This window comes from Perna viridis, chromosome 6 (genome assembly GCF_037379345.1).
Source record: "Perna viridis isolate PV_CMFRI_1.1 ecotype Kerala chromosome 6, ASM3737934v1, whole genome shotgun sequence".
NCBI lineage: Eukaryota > Metazoa > Mollusca > Bivalvia > Mytilida > Mytilidae > Perna > Perna viridis.
In genome coordinates this window covers 30,476,830-30,500,939 of record NC_142450.1, presented here as the reverse complement: position 1 = coordinate 30,500,939, position 24,110 = coordinate 30,476,830, and the positions used below count along the sequence as shown (strand labels likewise).

Sequence of the window (24,110 nt, the reverse complement as noted above, 5' to 3'; positions counted from 1 at the left end):
ATTAAAATCTGGGCATCAATATCCTCTATATGCAGGTGGATTGAAATGACCTTAACTAACTGGAACCATATCAAGTAACTTTGGCATAAGGTACAACTTCCATTAAAAAAAACTGCATGAAATAAAAAAATTCCCCAAGGGTGGTCAACAGACCTATAGTAAGAATACTGAGTACATTTTTCATTATATTCTAATAGGAGTTTACATTGGGAGTCTATATCATCTTCATTTATATAGCAATTTAATAGCCATTTCTGTAAGTAGAGGTTGAAAGATGGGCCTTTTATTAGCAATGATATGCTTTAGATTAATTAAGATAATATGTTTTGTTAATTAAAGGGGTAGATCTTCATTATAAAGTTGGGTAAAACTGTTATTAAGATGGATGATGAATTTCTTCAAGCAGCAATTTAATGTAAGATATTATTTATTATGAATCTTACAACATTTTTTTAATCAGTTAACCTTTAAACTAACAAATTGCAAGCACATAAATCCTTTGCTTTGTATCTTTTCTGATCTTCAAGTCTCAAGATGTACAGAGTACATGTAAAATTTTCATACAATATTATACAGTTTGAAATATGTTACAGAAACAGATAAATTTTAAAAGCCATCTTTAATGTATGCATTAATTTTTTTCATTATACAACAGCTGCAAAAGTCAAAATAAAATGAAATTGTGACAATTTTTCATTTTTCCAACCTACATGGTAACAGGTATCTTCATTTAAGCAAACATTTCTACTATCATGGTGATATCTCCTAAATTGGATAGCATGTGGTGTATACATCATCAGTTGTTACTCAAAACCGCTAAACCCCAAAATAGCATTAGGCCAAAGTTAAATGTAGCTTGGTTTCCCATACCCAACCAATACACCTGAAATTACTCTAAAAAAATTGTTTGGGACATTTTTCAAAAACTTGTTACATGAAAATGTCAATGTAACACAATATTTGCATACAAAGTCTTGTTTTGAAATGAACTAGAAATTATATGAGCAAGCTCACATGAAGAATACCCCTGATTCTAAATGGACTTGTATAAGAGTCTTATTTGGAAACTAAATAAAACATCTATAAACCAACCTTCTGAGTACTTGTAGAGTCAGATCTAGTAAACAAGGATATTTTAGGCTGGCCTTACCTGATAGAACTAAAGCTTGTGTTCTGTTGTCAACTCCGGGAATAAATTGTAATCCTTTCTTCGTGTTGTTTAAGTAAGTAATGAGGTTCAAAATGTGCCTTCTGTGAAAATCAAAACTGCTGGCACCTGAAAAATTTTTAAAAAAATTTCATGATTTCTAATTCAATACTTCATACTACCCAGTCTTGTGCATTCACTCTTATTAAGTAAAATGTAACAAATTCTGCCCTAATGAAGGTCAACAAATACTGTTCAGTTTATCACAAACATGAAACAATTATAGTTCCTAAACCAATCCTTGCAACTATTATGGTGATGGGTCATCGATCACAAATCAATTTCCGATCAGTTAATGATTCTTCAAACCGATCACATCACATGACCTTTGAGCAGTAAATATTTTACAGATTCTGTTGTTACTTTGTTTGTCCATTTTTTACGCATATTTACTAAATGCAACAGATTTAAACATCAATTAACTATTTTTATTTTATAATTGTTATTTTTTAACGAAATACAATATATGGATTTAATATATTAAATTTAAGAAAAATTTCATATGGTATTATATTGGATTCATTACAATGAAAATTCTAAAATTTTACATGAACAAATCTGCAAACAGATCATTCACTGGTCATTGAACCATCAAATAGATGATCGGTTCACGGATTGTATACCTCTCAGTTGAAAATGGGCCTTTTTCAAATGTTATTGATGTAGAAATTAGATTGGCCTTTCTTCAATATTCTTTGTAAACAATACTGATCTTGATAGGGCATATTCTGCTAAAATATGGTAATCAAATTGGAGTTCTTATCCGAATTTCACCATATGCAGCAGGCCTGTACTTTTAAACACAGACATATAAAAACATATCATTAATGTTTTAAATATACAACTTAGGTATTGATCATAGCAAAAATTTAGATACATGTTGCAACACATGCTAACTTGGAATGAAAAATATATAGATACATGTAAAGTAAGTGCATGGTTCAACATCTGTTAGGCTTCCTTAATACTGATCAACATTTCTTTTATGAGTAGGGAAAAAGAAAGGTGAATAATCAATATGCAGCAACAAAATACTCCATTGTAATGTAAAATCAATGTTGTTTTTTGTTACACAAAACCACTAAACCCCAATTAAAGTAACATTCACCAACCTAAATAAAGAAGATAACCATCTTTACAAGTACAAATTAATGAAATTACAATGAAATTAAGACAATATTAACTGGAGTTAAGTGTTACGGAAAAGTCAGGTTCGAGGACTTCCTTTTGACATAAGAGCATATGGATTCTTATATTGTTATGACTCAATTATCAAATGTCTACAATTAGATAAGAATTATAATGTTTTAAATTATATCTGAAGTCCTTAAGGAGTATTTAGAATATTTCACTTTTATTTTACGGACTTGCAATGTGATAGACACTGCTGGCAAAGCAGGGCATGCTTACCCTTCCAGAGCACCTGATATTAATCCCATTTTTAGGGAGTTCATATTGGAAGTGTTTTAGTTTTTTTTAAGTGTTGTTTTGTTTTCTTATCTTCAGTTTTGTATGTAATTGTGTTTTATTCTGATGTCTTTATTGTGTAGAAATATTGTGTCAGTTTCCATTTTCATGATCTGGCCATACATTCAAATCCAAGTGTCTGTGGATTGTCCTTATATTTTAAAGCTGTGATTGGTATTTTAATGCCGTGATTGATATTTTAAAGCTGTGATTGGTATTTTAAAGCTGTGATTGATATTTTAATGCTGCGATTGATATTTTAAAGCTGTGATTGGTATTTTAATGCTGTGATTGGTATTTTTTGCTGATATTTACTGTTAAGATTTTTGAATGTCTAAACATTCAATTCAAATAGACAAATATGCCCAAAAGGTATCAAGTCTTGTCTAGTGTAAAAAATAAGTGTTTGATAATCTCTGGTTTAAAATTGGTAGAAAAGTTGTGAATATTATGCCAGACACAATAAAACCCCTAAATAATATAATATCAAGAAAAATATCTTCAGAGCTATATATGACATGTAACTTTCATCTAACTAGACATTGCCCATAATACCCCACCTCCCCCAGCATGTTGAACCCTGCACATTTAGGACTTGCAGACCAATGTGGATATACAATTCATATAGGACACAATTTTTATGACGGACAAACTAAGCACTTTTGACACACAAATTGCTGCCAATTTTAAAACAACCTACTCCAAACCATAATCAGTATTACTATACCTCAGTATATAAATATCAATACAAAATTTTCTACAGTAAAATTGCTATTTTTCTCCTTTTTCAGTGTTTGACTATTGAGCAGTCCATAGTTTTCAGACTATTAACCGGCAATGTCAACCACTTTCGTGGATTTTTAGTTCCGTCACTGGATTGGACAAAAGTTTTATATTTATTCGGAACGCTCGGACATCACCCTCTCTTAATGAAAACCCCGAAATTATCATGTCTGCTCGTTTTGTCTGCTGAATCACAAATGACAAGGTTTGCCTCCTTAACTTATTGTTATTTCATAACATTATTAAATAATATTTATAACTCTTTATTGTTTTTATTTCACTCAATACTACATACTGGCGCCCTCTTCAACAAGTCTTGCACTTTAACACAGATGAAATTGAATGTTTGCGAGAAAATATTCAAATGTGTACATTGTTGCTGTTCTTTATCTTACAGACACCATGTAATTGATGCTGAAGGCTACTTTCTGAAAATTCAAACTCCTACGTATTACTGGTGAAAAGGTCAATGAGACAACATTCAGATTAAAATATTGCAAAATGATGCATGGTTTTCTGGGTTTTGAACATTTTGAGGTGATGACGGGAAAATATCAGTGACATTCAAATTGAAAATATTGTGAAAAACATTTTTCTGGGTAATCATTTTGAGATGATCATTCAACTATGACCAATGGAGGGATATGGAGTAAATGTATTACAAGTCTAATGTTTTGGTATAATAAAATACTTATAGACTAGTCACAGTCTTGGGGAACAATAAACTTGCTATTTCCCTCATACCCACCCAGTCAATATGTATATACTATTGTTTTATTATTTACAACACTGTGACAGAAATATGACTGCAAATTTAATTTAAACATAAATTCCTGACAACATGCACATCCCAGTATGGTAATTTAACACCCCATTAAGTTTCATAACAGTTCTGCAAGTTCTTGAGGATGAGTTGCAAAAAACACATGAGACCAAGTTTTGCTGAACCCAAGTCCAACAGCCATCATTTCTACAATTTTTCTACAAACCAAATTCTGCACATTATGCAAATCCCAATACAATAATCTAACACTCAATTCAGTTTCATTATAATCTTGCAAGTTGTTAAGAAACAGTAGTGAACAAAATATTAGACCAAGTTTTGCTGAAAAAAGTTCAAACAGCTGTCACTTCTCCATGTGGTTATATTACACCCCACAAAGTTTTATAACAATGCAGCAACATGCTTAGAAAATAGTTCTGACAGACTGATGGACAGACAGACAGGATAAAACCTATATATCCCCAAAACTAAGTTTGTGGGGGTATAATTAAGAAACTCTATCTATAGTTGTCTACACTGCAATACAAGACTGCAAGTACAAGTAGGAAAAAATTCAGACAAATTATACGAATGCCAGCCTCAGGAATATCTCATTATCTGTCAACTTTCAAATATCACAAACTGTAACCTTGGACAGAACATTAGAAATCAGACAAAGATTACCAAAATAGCTACCGACATAATCACTTTTTCTATGAATGTAACCTCAAACATCAAAGGGAACTATGCCATTCATTATGTGTATTGCCTACCTCTAGTTATGAGTTTACCAAATGTCAAGCTAAATGTGTTAATGTTATCCCCAGGTCTATAAGAGCACCTACCGGCAGTTCTCTGTCAGACAACTGATATTAAATAATTGATTGATGATTGTTTATCTTCATGCAAAATCTAACTTTATGCCATTTCAATGCATTATTCATGGGAGAGAGAATACTATTCAGGTAATCTTCAGCAGGTTTCCTAGTACAGTTTTAGTTCCTATTGCCAAAAATGGTGTCTTTTTTTTTCTTCAGAGTATTTCAACTAGAATTGCTAGACACTGTTTATATCACTTTCTTTATTCATAAGAAAAGAAAAGCAGAAATAACATCAATAGGTTACGTACTCCTAACCATGGTTTGTCATAAACCTGGGGCAGATCCAAGCTTTCAGATCTGAAAATTGCATGGTAAAATATCAAAATATCAAGTTTAATTTTTGGGGTTGTAATTTGTGAAAAATTGAGATTCATGCAATTTTTTTCACATCAAGAAAAACACATATACCACTCCACTTTAATCCCCCCTGTCTGCACCATTACTTAAACCCTGAATTACCCTAATACCCATATTTTTGCAACAAAAGCACAGACAAATGTCTTATCATCTCAGTTTCTTTGGAACTGATGTTCATTTTCAATGCAATGGGCACCTAAAGCCACTTCATATTGAAATGCAGCAAAACGCTGCTGGAACACTTATAATTCTATATGCAAACCTGTTAACCCTCCCGCATTTGGGGAAACACCGAGTCACATAAAAATTAAGAATTTCCCACATAAAAATGTAAAGATTTAATGAAGGGTTTTGGTTAAAATTACTATAAATATAATACTAAATGATTGCACTTTTACATCAGAAATTTGTTTTTTACAAGAAAATCTCCCACATGAGACAGTGTCCTCTCACAAGAGACAGTGTTAATCTACCACATTTAAAAAGGTCAATAACAGGTATATCTATCAATGTTTTATCATCAGGTTTTGAAATTTGTGTAAGATGTAGGAAAGACTTGTATTAAATGACATAGTAACCTTGGGATGACCTACATGTATTGATCGAATCAAAGTGCAATGAATGCATATGACATACAGTGGCGTCAGGTCTCCACTGTAGCTCTCCCTAAGTAAAAAGACTTGCAGTATAACTCCTCTGCTTAAATCTTAAATATGTCATATAATATTGCTGGGAGACAAAGTGCACTGCATAGTGATGACCGAAGTGTTCATCGGGGGATTCAAAATAACCGGGGAGCGAAACTACCCTGTGTATCGACAGGAAGTCAATGTACTATGAAATACTACTAATACTGTTACCGTACGCGCGTACATACCCGGTATGGTCGTGATTCTAGGAATGTGGTTTCCCAGATTTATGTCAATTTGGTTCTCGGTATAACCAAGCAAGGTGCTGTTGTATGTAATTTCATTGCATTATTTACACATCGTACAAAATTGTGTAATTAAAGCATAAGTCAGTGATTACCTGTTCGGATGAGCGTTAGAGCACGCCCACGCGTCTGACATAACTTCATCTGATAAGAATGCATACGAATAGACATAAAAACTCTGTTTAAAACAATCAAATTTATTCGCCCTTTTTGTATTCTAGGCCAAAAATCAAAGAAAATCGATTCTAAATATCTTACACCGCCTTGGTGATTGCCATTTTTGCTATAGATCAAAGATACTCGGTTTTCTCATTGACTTATATATAGATTGCATCGTCTGTTGAGAATTCTCGGTACGACGACTGTCTGCAAACAGGTGGTTTCTCGCTGATGCAAGCTATACAATGGGTATAGTCAAAATGATTGAAGTTTTTTTTTAAATTTGCACTTTCTGTTCTGGACCCGATTGTTTCAGTTATTATTAAACAATGATATGCCGATAATTCAATTAAAGGATAATTTTTGCAGCGGACAATATAGGGTTGAGTTCCTTAAATGCTTGAAAGAGACGTCTTGTTCTCTCATGAGCGACGACGGTTTTAAAATTATGCCCAAAAATAATAATCTCGTTTCTTGCTACCAACAAGAAAAAATATGGTATGTACGCATGTAGGTAAAAATATTATTTTGTTTCTCAATTGACTTAATGGAGATACAATCTGAACTCTATAAACGATGCTAGTGCCTAAATTGGCCATACTATGTTTAGGATAAGCACAAAAAAGGATACGATACGAATGGTAACAGGAATAGACATTTTTTTGCCTAATTTGAATGTTATAATAAAAGTTACTGCCACGGAAAAACGAGAATTTCAGAAGAGAACAACAACCACTGTAAGTTGATAGTGGATTTGTACTCTTGACTCGATTGGCTTAGTTTGAAAACCCTTCAATGTTTTACTCTATTAACAGAAGATTTGCTCAGTTAAATGGTTGAGTACACATTTGTATTAACATTTTAATTTTACTGAAGTATTTTTCTGGATTTTACTGAAGATTTTTTTCTTGATTTTACTACAGTATTTTCTGGATGATATTGAAGTTCAGATTCTTTCATCAATATTTCTCATTGAGTATTTTCTAAGATTATTGACTTCTCAAACCTAAACAAATGATCAGATTGTTATATAGACCCTTTTGTGCTAACGTTGGGATAGTCGATGAGCATGCGTAGAGCATGCTTAATATACACTTCCGCGAGGAAAATTCTTTTGCTCTACCCAAGCTTTACCTCGTGGAAGCGTATATTGAGCATGCTCCCCAACTTACCACAAAAGGGTCTATTTGTATTTTATGTACTGCGGTAATGTTAAGGTCGTAATGAACTAAATTTCTACTGTATAAATGTAAATAAATTGTTTTTAAGCAGGGTTTCAATCTTCGTAAGTTTAGTATGTTTGTATGGTAGCATTGGAGTCAAAAACGAACACGTGTTGTTAAATGTATTATTTTTCCTTACAATTTTGTTCGCATCAATTGGATTAATGAAACCAAAACAGCAACTATAATTGAATATGTTTAATTTATATCAATATGAATAGTCACATAAGTGAATATTTTCGATATTTGACCTTCAACGACTAGACATAAGAAGGTAACAGCTTACAGACCTTGTACTTAATCACACAAGGGTCAGAGACGTGTCGCAGGCTTTAAGCAGGGGCGGTTCATGACAGCACATATATTCGTTCTTAGAACGTGAAAATACTTTTTCTTAGGCAAGAAGCATTGAGATTGATTTCTATAATATCCATTTTCTATAGGTAATAAATTGTCTAACCACAAAGAATATTTATATCCATATTTTTGTTTTTGTTTATAGAAAGTAGGTAAGAATTATATTAAAGGACGAAGATAAAGCTGGTATTGACTAACAATTACTCTGCTCTGGTATTTCCATGAATTAAGTTGTATACATATATCTCACTTTTTTGTAATAAAATTGATATACATGTAATAAAATAGGTATAGTCGTATTATTAAGGTTCCCTTATCTTTGGCCAATTGGTCGGGAGATAGCATTATCTTGTTTTTGCATATTATACGGTTTTCACTGATGGTTGATGTATTTATATTAACACCGGTCGTCCCAACTGAAATAATTATCATTGTCACTATCAGCGAGGTCTTAAAGATAACCACCCATAGAAGAAACTTCTTACTGATGAACGTATTCTTAAAAAGTATGCATTTTTCTCTCAGGAAATTGACCTAAAATGTTTCAGCACTTTACTCATTGGTTTGAGTGTTTCAACTTTAACGAAGAATGTGCATCTAAAGATTTTACTTATATCCTGCCGCACTGAGTGCGCATGGGTCAAGTTCTCAGTTACTTATTTATTACTCATGGCCAAACCCAAAATAAAGCGTGGACCATCGTTATCGAAAAACTGATAAAAATTGACGAACTATTGACATAATTGAGATAAAAGTGAGGTGTTCGAAGTTTCAACAATAATATTGATAAAGATTGATGTAATATAAACAATTTATCAATTAAAGTGCCATGTTTAATAGAATTAGAGTTGCTTTTATACCCAAGAGCCAATTTAACAGAGAATTCTACCGACATCGTGTGTCCTAAACCGTTTTATTGGCCTTAGCCAAGACTTTCTGACCACCATACAGAAATACCACTTCTTACTGACTGGCATTATTTGGTCCTTAGATTAAATTAGAGAGGAGAATTTAGACAAAGCCGATTTCGACAACATCCTCAAACATGTTAGAATAAGCTGAAATAGCTCCACAGATGTTGAGTCCTTCTTAAATCTCAGACAACAATTTTTGTACGAGAAGATAATACAAGCGCAAAACTTGACATTAAAGCTATACAGTCACATGTATTCTACCCAACTTATTTATTATTTTTTTCTAAAGTCTTAAGAAATCTTAAGTGGTAAATTTGATTTTCTGCTATTTGAAAGATATTGATTTTTTCCCATTGTATTTTGTACACGTGATTGATGCACAACGTAAATTTTGCAATAGTAGTAGTTATCAGTTACTGTATTAAATTCGTTTTCTTCTAGTTTTAAGTAAGATTGACATTATTTCAGTGATAAATAAATTAAGAGACGCCTCTTCGATTCATGTCAAGGGAAAGATGTTATTCGAAACCATGATATGTGGCATATGACACAACCACTTACATGTATATCATTATATAAAATCCGACTCTCGATTTTAATGACAAGTGCCCATCTTATAGTTTGCGGTGATGGGAAATGCTGGTACATGTATCTGGGTAAAAAAGTGTAGTTTTACAAGTGTTTCTCTAAAATGCAGAACAAAAAATTGTAACATCAAGTATCAGAGTTCCATGATAGCATAGATGGAAGTCAAATAGAAAGTAAAACTCTAATCCAAGGATCTTATATGTATAACATAAGGCCATTTGCATACACTTTTTTCTAAGGAGAACATTTATAATAACCTAGAGCCTTATCTACTTATATGCATGCAACAAATTTTAAACGAAATAATTTAGAAGTATATATAATTATTAAAAAAACTTACCTTAACACTAAGCCAAACTTACTATAAAATAATCTAAACTTACCACAAAAATAAGCTTAACTTACCATAAAAATAGCTAAACTTACCATAAAACAATATTATGACTACTATGACAAAACTTTGTAAGAGAGAAGTTCGTGGTCCCATTCCTGTGGCCCGCAGTTATATCGGTCCTCTATCCCTTCAACCATTTCTTGACTTGGATAAAACCTCCCCTTAACAAGTCTGTGTGGGTTTGTTTGCTTAGCCTCACAAAGAGGTCAATCATTACATTCAGTCCACTGAAATAAGTCAAATTGTATGATCTATATATGTCCAGTCAAATTTCACAATATTCAGCAATTTTACGTATCCATATTTCTTACACGTTTTTCACTTAAAAATCCAATCAACGAATAAATAACAATTGTAAATTTCTACAATGAAATTCATAACAAGAAACTTTCCTACAGTACTTCACACTCGGTCTTTTTCTTACAATATCGAATTTTGATCAAACACTAAAATCATACGTTTTACTCGGTAGCGACACATGGTTATGCGAGTTAATCTCTCATATAAAATCTCCCGTTTTATTATAGAAAACGCGCCATAAAAATTTCCAGGTGACAATAGCACAGGTAGACAACTAAAAGTATATCAACTGCACCCTACCGTACTCTGATGCAGATACGAATCGTTTGATCACCAACCACAGACCACCATCGCTAAAGTTCAGAGACTGCGCGTTCACTTTCCCTCCAATATCATAGTGCATAAGGAAAATTATCAATATACAACTTTGTTATCCTCGGTTTCTATCGACGAACCATGGTTAACTTATTTGTCTAACAAAAATTTCCAATCATGGTTAGATTAAAACATCTACCAGCCAGAATTCACTAATTAGTTAATAGATGCAAATCTAACGACTGTCTATGCTAACTGACGAAGAATAGCTTCCTATTGATTATCCGTCTAATTCATACATACATATGTAATTGAATTAATGATAAAACTATGTCTTAATAAAAATGACCTTGTACACACAAGTTCAGGAAATCGTAGACTTGAGTCTTATGATCTTAAGTACTATCTGACATGTAATTTACTATAACTTCTGTCTTAAAGGACACATCCCATTATTTTTATATCAGGTCTATTTAAATAGTATTAGGGTTACGATTTTTTATCATGTACTAAATCAAAATTCCCATCATTTTTTTCTTTGCGAATGAATTCAACTGCCAAGTGGTATGAATCAAGACTGCGATCTTTAACAGTCTGAAATACCTTCATATAGGTACAATTGTTCAATCGTGTTTTTAAACTGTTCGCTTTTTTTCTAAGCTTTCTCTAATTTAAAAGTGATACTGTTAAGCTAAACTGTGTTATAGTTTATATTTATGTATTTTTTTTTCAATTCAGATCATTATTTACATTTATTCAACGTTCGCATTTTTTTGCGATTATGATATACAATGGAAAACAGAAATACATTAACCATAGTATCTAGCATCAAGTAACAAACAACATTTTTCAAAGATGAAGATTTTGTAATAATATAAAATGAGATTGAAATAAAGTTCTCAAGTCAAAATTTGAAAAAAAAATCAAACATGTCTGACTTACCTTTGAACCAACTGATTTTTGTATATACCTACGTGGAATTATTTATCTTTCTGGAGTAAAAGCATTTCGTCAGATCTATAAATATTACAGGGTAAATGCTTTTCTTTTGCAATGAAATTTGATCTTGCTTAATTGAAAACACAACAAATTGTGCAATCACTGGAATTCTGTGTTTCAACAGTGGGGTGCGGTAGTAATTTGTCAAACGGTTCATCATTTATCGAATGGATCATTGTAGTACAAAAAGTACGAAGTGTGGTATCTGAGAGATATTTGAAGAGAAAATCATCAAAAATTGAGTACAGCGTAATTATTGGATAACTTTGTAATAAGAATCATTTAAAGGGGCGACGTCTACCCCCCTAAAATGTCGCATTAGGGAGACCTATAAGTGTATATGAAAACCCACGTCAATATTCCCAAAAGAAAAAAAATACCGTTAATGGTTCCAATTATCGTCTTCTAGTGATGCAAATACCAATAGTCACAAGTCATTGAAACGGCTTTAATAATAGAAAACGAAGTCCTCTTAACGGTAAACACACGAATTTCACTTACTTGTATGACCTTAGAAGGACTGAGAGCTTGATTTAGTTTGACAGGAAGTTAACCTGTAATCCCGAGTAAGAATCTTAACTAATTCCGTATTTTTATCGAAACAAAATGTTTATAGCTCACATAAATCTTACCATTTTGTGAAGGCAAATAATTCTTAGTTCAACGACATAAAATATAAGGCCAATATGAATATATATCGGTATGTTCAACTATTATATATCCTCCTACAGGTTACACTTGCCTCATAATATTCTTAACCGTGCAAGTACATAAAATAATAACACCCTTCGATTTTTACAAATGACCAAAAAAAATCAACCAACCTTGTCATCGTTACCGTGACCGATTTTACTACAATATGTTGCCTCTCTCCGTTAACATTTGACAAAGCAAAAGATTCTCAAGGTGTCTCAAAACACAAAGTTTACTTTTCTTAAAATTAAAAGCAAAACGCGTTATCAGCGTTTTGAGATCTTGTGTGTCTTTCGGCATCTCAAGATATCTGAAGACACCAAGGTTATAGCTATGGTTTATACTCAGAATATCTCAAGTCACCAAGATTATAGCTATGGTTTATACTCAGGATATCTCAAGACATCGAGGCTATAGCTATGGTTTATACTCAGGATATCTCAAGACACCGAGATTATAGCTATGGTTTATACTCAGGATAACTGAAGACACCGAGTTTATAGCTATGGTTTATACTCAGGATATCTCAAGTCACCAAGGTTATAGCTATGGTTTATACTCAGAATATCTCAAGTCACCAAGGTTATAGCTATGGTTTATACTCAGAATATCTCAAGTCACCGAGGTTATAGCTATGATTTATACTCAGGATATCTAAAGACCCCGATGTTATAGCTATGATTTATACTGATGATATCTAAAGACAACGATGTTATAGATATGATTTATGCTCAGGATAACTAAATTCACTTTTTCCCGACTTTGCAAGATTCTTGCATTTTCTGGAAGGGCTGACTGCAGCGTCTAGTGTAAATTTCGAACGTCAGACGCTGTTCGGATCTTGTTATACTCGTAGTAACAAAACATTAAAACAAAACCCGCCATAACCAAATAAGCACATATAGTCAATGTCAGTGCATGACGACAGTTAGTCTCAAATTTTACACCTCTTTTTCAGATTATTGGCGAAATTCTCAGACTTCAGCTATGCAATCTTATTTAACAGGTAGGTTTTATAATGAGAGATATATATTCAAACTAATCAACATGAACTGTCTGGTGGTTTTTATCATTATCATTCTAAAATCATGTTTATTACGTAAGTTCCAATCTTCATCTTACTGGTTATGATAGTTGTTCTCACTGAGACTGCACACAGAAGTAAAGAATTAATACTTATGAGGTTATCTCCCCTGCCAGGTAGTCCCCAGTTTGTGTTTCCTATTTTATTTCAAATTCAAAATTATAACACAGCCACGACAGCAATTTCGACGGATTTTGATAAGAATTTATGTCAGAATGAAGGTTTTTGATGAGTTAATAGAAACACTTCCTTCTAGTAACTGATAACTTATCAAATATACTCGATATTTAGCCAATGAAGATATTTTAAAATTAATTGTTAGATTTAAGAACTTTGCACCAAAATTCGTAATCAATGCAAGGAGATATTTTTGAATTTTTAAAACAAATTTGCTGTTAATCAATGGTTAAAAATTTTTAATACGGAAGTTTCCCTTAGATGTGTTAACTTAATATTCTTTTGAAATAAACGTTTTCCTGAGCATACAGAACACGTGTAATAACATCTCTTGATTTTTTACTCCTCATAAAAATGAGGTCGGATTAACCCTTTTAAAATAATATTTAATGACCTGTGGTTTATTTCTTGACAGCAAATCTGTAATATGTCTGGCATACTATCATACGGTTTTCAAACTTTGGGAAAAATCTTGTTTTCTATAAATTTCAAATCATCCATAAAAATGTCACTTTCCAGACCACCAGTAATCGTAATGTTAGAGTGTAATTTCATCATGTTTACATGACCTTTGGTAAATGACCGTGAATGTCACTTACAGTACTGCTATGGACAAAATCTTCCAATTCTATGTTATATGAATGGGGATGTAGAAGAGAATGGGGAATTGGGATAAGGAATGGGAATTTTGAATGGGGAAAATATGGTTAACAATTTAAAATGTATTCATTTACACAAAATTGTATTGAAATAATTTAGAAATTATCGTTTAAGTTTTGACATATAAAGTTTAAGTTGTTACCTGAATTGATACCACTGAATTAAAAAAAATGACATAGTAAAATTTGTGTTCTTGTAATTGTAACCTATTTTACATTGTCATAATGACAGTTATGGTGAACCTTTTTCAAGGTAACAAAGAAAATACAATGAGATTATAGGGGAATGGGGTTATGGTGATGGGGCTGTGAACAGTGAGGATGGGGATATATACCACAAAAAGGAAGTTTACACCATTCAAGAGCGATATAATTATTCATCGTCATTTTTCTGCAGATAAAGTTAATTGCAGTGACCAGTTAAGTTATATGTATCTGATGGAAGACGACTTCGTACTTACCTTGATATGCTTGATGTCCCGTAAGATCTTTGATCAGCGGTCACAAATATTACAAGATATGAATTTCTCTTATTCTGTGTTAACACAACTTTACTCTTTCATTATTTTTCGTTGTTACTTGTGTATGCATATAAAATAATTATTAATTAAAACGTAATTCTTAATATTTTTTTCAGCTTGAGTCGCAGGCAAGAAATGCGTTACTGTGAATTATGACAGCGTAATCAAATAATCAAAATTTTACATTTAAACCATGTCATAGATGTGCAATATCTGAACTGACAATGGGGTACATACAAACAAACTATGTTTTATAAAGCCTTCTTATTACTATCAAAAATTTCAATCAAAGAAAACTTGGTCAAAATTATCTGTTGTCACTATAAAACTTTTTTTCCTGAAAATTTATGAAAAAGAAACAACGAGAATTGGATATCTTTACATAGAGAAATAGCACATGCATGTAAATATCTCTTATTGGATGAATGACTTGCTTTTTACTGTTTTTCTCTATTGTATGCATTCAATTTCCACAATTTCTTTTAATAAAATGATAAAACAAAAACAAAAAACGAAACAAAAACAAAAAACAAAAAACAAAAACAAACACAAAAAAACACAAAAAACCCACAAAAACAAAACAAAAATAAAACAAAAATAAAATAAGATAAAACTTCTATTTTCATTATTTGTTCCTTTTTGAACGACATGATTTTAATAGAATTTCATTACTTATTACATATCTACCTATTCTGTTGTATACTATGATTTACCTAAAATGTTAATTTATTGTGACATATATAATTTATCTTACATTTTACGCATGTTTTAGACTAACATAAAAAAAGTATGTGTAAATTTACTAAAAATGTGAATAAAATGATATGGTAAGTACATGTTTTTCAAAGGACTTCATAAACGAAAAGATTCTTGTTATTGTATTATTTAGAATAACATTTGTTGTATGTGTTTTTATTTGTGCAGAAGATATATTACCATATCGGTCCTAAATATATGCTTCCATATTTTTATAAGTACATGAAATCATTTACTTCAATATGTCCTGTGTACACGGAACAAATTGCAACATGTTTTTCACTTGTGTAGGACCATTCAACATACAAAAAAACATTTAGGACTGAAAAAAAAGTTAATAAAAATATTCGTATACAATCATAAGGACAGAGTAATCAAGGAAACCAAGATTCGAGCAAAAAAAAAAAACAAAACGTATTTCCCGTAGAATTTCGCGATGAAAAAGCATACGTACATGCATTTCATGCATTTATTTTTGTTTTATAACGTATTCAAACTATGTTGAAATTTCTGCAAACTTGTTATGAATTCTTTTTAGAACTGATGTTGGAATTTCTGATCGGTAGACACACATGACCATGGTTATTAATATATAATAATGGGGGTTAGCCGGCATTTTTCACATACATCTGCAAACTTGTTAGGTTTAACCAAATTCTGAAGTGAATAAAAGAATTCAGCCAGCATGTTGAGATCTATCAATGGTCAAAATGTCTTGAAAATCTGTTGACTTATGTTGGAGTTATTGCCCTTTTAGGACATTGTTTTAGCCATTTTTAATGTTATAACTTTCAAAGAAAAGAAAACAATCTTCGCCTCTGATGTTATTTCATGTACATTGTATTTATTTTTGTTTTAAAACGTATACAAACTATGTTGCAATTTCTGCTGTGTATCTGAAACAAACGTGATTGCTTTTATTACTATTCTCTGACACTATTGGACCAATTAGAAACAACTTTGATACAAATGATCCATAGACAAACATGGCCGCCAACATAGGGTTAAAATTTCTTGAAAATCTGATAACCAGTGTTTGTGTAATTGCCCTTTTTGGGTGTATATTCGCTATCTTTAATGTTATTACTTTCAGATTATCTTCCTCTCAGAATACTTCGCAGAAATTCAACGACAATTGGTATGGTTGTTTCTTGTGGTATATTTAACAAAATGATCGTTGTGATGTTTTATCCGTGAAAGAGCAATGATGCTGTTACTAAAAAAATGGAATGTAGCTTATCAAGTCAGGTGATTTAGGCTTTTTAACGTGATTGACCAAAACCACTTTGGATAATAAAAAATCCCATGGTATCTATTGTTCGTTGGATTTTTTGGTCCTATTGGATTCGTTAAGTACTGTGTGAAATTATCATTTCCCCCTTTAGGTTTATTTATGTTAACATAGTGATAATCGACATGAACAATATTTCATATTACGTTCAATGCAATTACATTTCTTCTTCAGTTTTTTTTACCCAAGTAAGTTACATTTTCTAAAAATGTTCTTGTTGACAAACTGAAGTAGGTTGGTTACATGTACTATAGACTACTATTGGAAAAAAGAATTACATTTAAATTAGTTAACATTTTTGATTAACACTGTATACTATAATATAATATTACATCTTTCGAAATTTATATGCCGACATATATTTCAGCACCTGTATTAAAATCTACAAAAGTAAGTGTGGTTATTTTTTAATTATTTCCGTTCGACTAATAGTTACCATGTTGGCAATATTTGAATTAAACTGATATTCATAGACAATATGCACAATCTATTTCAATTCATTTGACATAAAAGAATTAGGAGGTAACTGCTGTACGGACGTCCATCTCTAGTTTTACTGTCGCAAATTGATATTACCTTGGCGACGCGTAGCGCAGCCGGATAAACGGATAAAACTAGAGATGGAGGTCCGCAAAGCTTCAAACAGAAAACGGTTATCCCTATTCTAATGAATCTATTCTAAATGAGGCCTGAAGCGTAAAAGTTTATCATTCATTTATTCAATCGGGGTTATTATATTTGTCGCCGATTAGTAAGTCAGCTAATTTAATTGTTATGCAAATTATCTTGACTTCATAATTTGTGAATCGGCTCCGACAGGTATATTGAGAATTTTACGCTTGAGTTGAGCCAATAAAAAGCATTGTTATATTATAGATTAATTTAATTTTGAAATGCTTTACATGAGCAAACTAACTTGGTAATGCAACTCTAAATAATTTTATTTAGGGGTATATGGTAAAAGGGAAATAACGCTGTTTAATTTTCTGTTCTCTACCAAATTATTTTAAGGCATTTCATTAAAATTTCTTGCATTTAAGATTAATATATGTAATACGAATAGTCCTTAAGAGTTTGGCAAATTTTATGGTTCAATTATTAATCACGTATGTGTCCTACACTGTTTTTTCTTTAAAAGATAATAGTAATTTGGTGCTATATCGGACACTGTTTTTTTCTTTAAAAATAATAATAATTTGGTGCTAAAAAGAATTAGGTGTACATGTTTTTTTCGTTGTTGAGTTTCACAATTTCTCTTCTATAACAACCGTAATCATGTAACTATTTTATCAGAAAAGGCATAATGTTACTACCTGTTTATCATTTGTATGAAAACAGAAGAATTTAATTTCAGTTTCAGTTTGTACAGAGATATTTAATAAAAAGAATAAAAATCGACTTAATTATGAAGCGCCGAATTAACTCGGAATTCAGAAAAATTTACCAATTGAATAAAGTAGAAGTGAGGATAAAATTATAACTCTCAAAAGTCATATTAAAATGGAGTCAGTTATTTTTACAAAAATTCTTCATTATGCCAATGACATTATCTTTTTACTATTCACACTGGCTTCATCACTCGTTATGGACTATGTAATAACAACCATGCTGTCGTTGTCTTAATGATATCGAACTATGCCACCTTTGCTTGTGAATCTGTCCCGTATTTCTTTCTGTAAATGTCAGCAGTCGAGGAAACGTTTTGGTTGTTTAAGTTAAAAGGTGAAGAAAAACATATTTTGTGTTTGTAATTACGATTCCCCCCCCAAAAAAAAATAAAACTGTTTATACACTTTATATGTACTACAAATATTATAACCTTTGTATTGACCAGTGGTCTCTAGTGGATAATTATACAAAAACTTGTCTTTGACTAATGTCTATGTAAGAAACTTTGAGTTTACCTAGAGTTCCGGATCGTGTATACGTCACCGTCTTTGATTTATTTCGATGAAGTGTGGTCTAATACCTGCCTCCGGTCCATAGAATCAGGAGCAAATTTCACTGGATTATTCTTCCTGTGATTTTTAAGAACGTTTAAAAAACTATTTACAGAACTGGCTTCTACAACTTTGTCTGGCAGTTAACACCAGTAATCCACTACACCCAGCGATAAGTTTTTAATTTTTCTCTTGTTTGTTCTACATCGTTTCTGGAAAATGTTGTACTTATGGTCTTTAGTTTTAGTATTCTAGATAGAGAACATGTCAAAACACTCCACTTTGTCTCCACCGTTTAAAATTATGAATGTTTCAACAAGATTTATCCTTAGTCTCCTGTATTGGAGTGATTTTAACCCAAGATATTTTAGTCTTTCTCGGTTACTGAGGTTTTGTAACTGACCAGACTGTGCTACCCTATTTAAAATGGGTCTTACTAAGCTGTTGTATAATTTCAGAAACATATCTTTGTCCATTTAATTAAAAGTTCTGTTAATTAATCCCAGGTTTTGGTTAGTCTTTTTGGCATGATTATTTATATGAAATTGGAGGTTTAGTTTGTCATCGATGGTTATTCTGAAGTCCTTTTCTACTGTTGCTGTAGTTATTTCTTCATTATTCATCTTGTAGGTGGAGTTGGTTATTGGAACAATATGGATGTGTTTACTTTTGGATACATTAAATTTCAGAAGCCATTTGTCTGACCGGTCCACCAGGTTATCCATACCATTTTGGGGACTGTTGTTATCATTTTCATTGTTGACTTTTGCAAATATCCTGGTCTCGATTTCACAAAAAGTCGTAAGTGTAAAGTTGTTCGTAAGTAATGACTTCACAAACTAAAATAACATTGTGACGTCATGATTTACGATCAATTTCATACATTTTTTTTTGTGAAACCGACGCCTGGTATCATCTACAATAAGTTTAACCATGTTTGGAAGTGAAAACCTTCAAAACAAATCACAACAGAAGTTTTATGGTCGTTATCATTAACTCGTGGATTGTTACGGTGTATCGTTATGTATATGTGTCATAGTTTTCCTTTCATCTTTCGTCTACCCAGGACTTGACTTTTTATGAGCAACTCAATAGGTGCTCTAAAAAACAGGACGTTTACCCTATCGGTGCACTTAGTCCATGCTCCCAGTTTTTAGTGGAGTCCGAGTTGCTCATTTACTTTTATTGTATGTCTGTTTTCATGTCTGTTCTTTGGTCCTGGATTACATTCTTTTGATTTCCGCTAGAATCTTGGTTCCCTTGATTACCCTTTCAAAAATATTTGGTAGTTCGTTTTACAGTTATATTTTTAGATGTATACAGAAAATTTACCTCATAGTCACTGGAATCAGGTGGTGCACAATGATCTATATTATCAACCATGTCTTCTTCATTTGTCTTGTCATAATGCTCCGTTATGGCTGTATTTTCTGTTGCATTAGCACTTCTATATATATGCATGAGACAAATATGATCTGCCTTTCTGGGATACGTAAACCACTTTGTACATATTTTGTCTGATTTTGTAATTCGCTAATGATATAAAATGCCTTTAAGAAGTCTTTTGTGTATATCATGCATTCTTTTCTAGTGAAGACTGTAGTGGTAGGTCTGTGGATTGTATAGCGCGGTATGTTCCATAAGTTTTCATTATATATTCAAGATTTTGGTTCTTACGAAAGATTTCTACTGTTGCTATGATGTCGTATTATTTTCTCTGTGACCACTGATATGAGTTCATTCGTTTAATTAAAAAAATCAGCATTTCTGTACATGACTGACAGTTGTGCTCTTTTTTGGTGTTGTTAGAAACAATAAAACTATCTATTTGTCTGAGGGTTGTGCCTAAGATGGGTTCTTCTTTGAAGCTTCGTTTGTGGTGATGCCATCCATGACTGTCTCATCTCCGACTTCATGTGCAATCATGACATCACTCACTGATACTTATAGATGTAAAGTTTCTAACTCTGATTCTGGGAGGGCTAGATAATCTGATTGGGATTAGTACATGCAGCTTTGTATTGAAAGAGAATTGTCTCCAGCAATTTCACTTCCGAAATTAATATTTTCTGTGGTTGCAACTGAAAACTGCGATGGATCGTTGTATATATATTTTTTTTTCGGTGCAAATATTTTTATGGGTTTCTGCTTTTTTCTCCCTTTTCCTTATCGTTTCTTCTTTTTATTTGCTGATCTCACTTTGTCTTGAAAGTTCTAAATTTCTGATCTTCTATTTCTCTTAGTTCCCTTCTCACATCATCTTGAAGTGACGATCTGATTTCTAATCTCATCTCGTCCAGCAGATCTTGTATTATTTGTACAACTTCATTTTAACCCTCTCGTCTAGACTTTTGTCGAGGTTAATAACTCCTTTTCCGCGTCAGATGTTCTGGAGTTTGTTTGCTCCTCAATCAATTTGTCCTGACCTGAAAGTTAAATTCTGTTTACAGCTATTGCAGGTTCATTTGAAGTTTTGTGATGTGTCATCTTTAAGAGCTTCAAATAGAGCCGTAGACATTTTTGTGCATTCTGTACAGAAGAGTAACCCACAAACGCTACATGGAATGCAACGCTTTTTTGGCATTATTAAGATGTCAGTAACACATCTCACTGGTTATTGTTTTTTTTTATCATTGATGGTTAATTCATTGATGATTTCTGTTTATATTTATCCTGTTTTGGTGGGATTTTTTATTTGTATGTTTTTTACTTTGTGTGTTATATTTCTGGCATTTTATTGTCTACGGATTGTCCGTGGTTTGTACTTTCGGATTTTACATTCTCCTATTCCATTTCTGTATTTTATATGTATAATAATAATGCATAATTTAAATGTTCTATATTAAATCGTATAATGACGAAATTGAAGTAAGCGAAATATTACTATTATTGCTTGTTTAATTAATGTTCTGTCATTTGATCAGTCAGTTTAAAATAATTGTTCTTTTATATTTAATTTGTCCACGCTTAATAGACTAACATACATATTTTTGACAATTGCTTTAGAAATTTCATCTTTTTTTTTTCGAAGTAATCGGTATAGTTTCTCTTTTTACCCTTTGACCATTAAGACGCGCTTCCATGGATACGCAAGTCACCTGATCGCATTTCAGTTTCCCGATTGGCCAAATACTGAAAAAAGTGGCATTCCAAAAAAAAAAAAACAAAAAAAACTGCTTTTTAAAAAATAACTTTGAAAATTTCTGCTAACTCGAAAATACTGGGTATTCTCTATTTCCAGTGTCATTTGCATTGTTACTATCAACAATCTAGATGTAACTCACCGTACCAAGACGGGACCATTGCGATACCAGCTTATCTGGTGGTGTAATATCTATTACAGGTATGTTTTGAACCTGACTTGATAATGGATCGGATAAGTGTTTGGTCATTTGTTGTTACCCTGACCAAATTTGTCTCTCTTTGTGCATTACAAATGAACTTGGTTTGTTACTTTTACATGAGACGAAAAAGAAACTTTGTTTATTCGTTTACGAATAAAAATTACTCTTTTCTGCTGCACTTACTGGTTTTTTTTTGTTTTTTTGTTTTTTTAATATTTTGTTCATGTCGTCATATTGTCTGCATCACACATGCTTGTTTAATTTATTTATTTATTTGATTACAGATTTTTTTAAAAGTCTCTAATAGATTCAATGTTTTGTTTTGCTTCAACTGAATTAAAGAGGTAGACCTAGGGCAAGGGACAAAACTCCTACAAATCATTGGAACGTTTGCATTCACCATTTTATATCAATCAATGTAAATGAGCTTTTCATATTTTGGCCGAAGAAACAAAAGGTCATTTTAACAGGTCGTCATTTATATTACTGGTACATACATCCTGGAAGATCACTGACAGTTAATTATCCTAATGGTGATATATATATCAAATACTACGACTTTCGCTTATTTGCCTCATGCATATATTTATATACCTTTAATTTTTCCTCAAAATTTTTTTCCCGCAAATCTTTCAAGTAAGTCAAAATCTCTTGGTACCGGCAAATTTACTAAGCAAGACATTCCATTTATCTTTATATGGTTTTTTTTTTGTATTTTGTGAACATACTCATAACTTATTAGTAACAAATTAATAGTTTTTCGGTAGTTTGTTTTAGTTGTAATGCAGAAATTTATATTTTCCTCATTCAAATATTTACCATTCATATTTTCCGAGGATGTCTAGCTGCGATTTGTTGCAATTGCTTCTTGTCCATAGACTCAGTGTTTACTAATACTACAAACGTACATTTTCTCTTTTGAATGTTTTTCTTTCATTGCAAGAGAGGCTTTTGAAAAAGACGTGGAATTGCTTCTTTCTAAAATTTGAAACGACTAAAAACAAATGTATGAAAATAGTAAAATTTGGTAAAATTATGTCTTTAACGTTTTCATAAATAGAACGACGTCGTTATTCTCAAACGAGGTGTGATAAAACTGAACGTCTTGTCCATCTATCCGTCCAAATTCCGTCTCTATTCTCAAACGAGGTGTGATAAAACTGAACATCTTGTCCATCTATCCGAATTCCGTCTCTATTCTCATTGCTACGACTACTTGTAATTCAAAATTGGTTTAAGCTTTGCACAAGCTAGGGTATACGTTCAAAGCAATTTTAATAACTGTCTGATGTCAACGAGTTTAAGAACTGTTTAATGGAAAGAAGTTTTTTTTCTCTGCATGTAAAAAATGTGGTTTTGGTTATTTCTGTATCGTATTAAATTTTGGTAGCTCCCTGTTAAGCGGAGTGGTGTAATGCATTGCACGATAACACATTGATAGTTTGTGCGCGGTATTAAAATTGCAATGTTTAAGACCTACAGAACTGGTTAGTTTCTTCACATAATCAAAGTTTATATGTTGTTTGGCTGTCTTTTTGTCCTCTTATTTGTTCTTGATTGACATCCCATTTTCATCTTTTTTTATTCCATAGTTATGTTAAAGTTTTTAATTAAATTAAATTTGATTCCACCACAAGTAACTGTCATTTTGTATATTTTATATCATTTTTCATACCTACGGAACTGAAAATGAAGAAGTCTTTTCTTTCCTTCTGTGGAACTAACAACGTTCAGATTTATTCTGTTACTTACCACGCATTTAGTTGCCGTATTATTAATTGTCCACGTGTTTCAGTGGTGTCAGGTCAGTCTCAGTAGTTATGAAATATTACTGCCTTTTTACTATCATCCTTCACTATTTGTTGATCTTGTGGAGATACTTTGACTGACGATCTAAGTGGTTTTATTCACAGACATTGTGATTTAAACATATTTCTTTGCGTTCTGATTATTTTTTTATTTTTCCCTTATTTTGCCCACTGATTAAAGTAATCACTCAAAAAC

The 24,110-nt window shown here is 32.0% G+C and overlaps 1 protein-coding gene across 2 annotated transcripts in view; it reads right to left on the bottom strand.

The window, feature by feature from the left end:
* LOC148614513 (protein kinase C-binding protein NELL1-like) overlaps nucleotides 1–10,965 on the bottom strand; it is a 99,093-nt gene extending 88,128 nt beyond the window's left edge. Inside the window, exons 1-3 of one of the 2 annotated variants that reach the window (XM_088588630.1) lie at nucleotides 10,628–10,965; nucleotides 10,060–10,254; nucleotides 1,151–1,276 (exon numbers count right to left, since the gene is read on the bottom strand). In XM_088588630.1, coding sequence (XP_088444756.1) covers nucleotides 1,151–1,276; nucleotides 10,060–10,120 — 187 coding nt within the window. In that variant the 5' untranslated portion in view covers nucleotides 10,121–10,254; nucleotides 10,628–10,965. Of the gene's footprint in view, nucleotides 1–1,150; nucleotides 1,277–10,059 lie in introns of both variants that reach the window. The other variant, XM_088588629.1, reaches the window with a different exon arrangement.
* Between the last annotated feature and the right edge of the window lie 13,145 nt (nucleotides 10,966–24,110).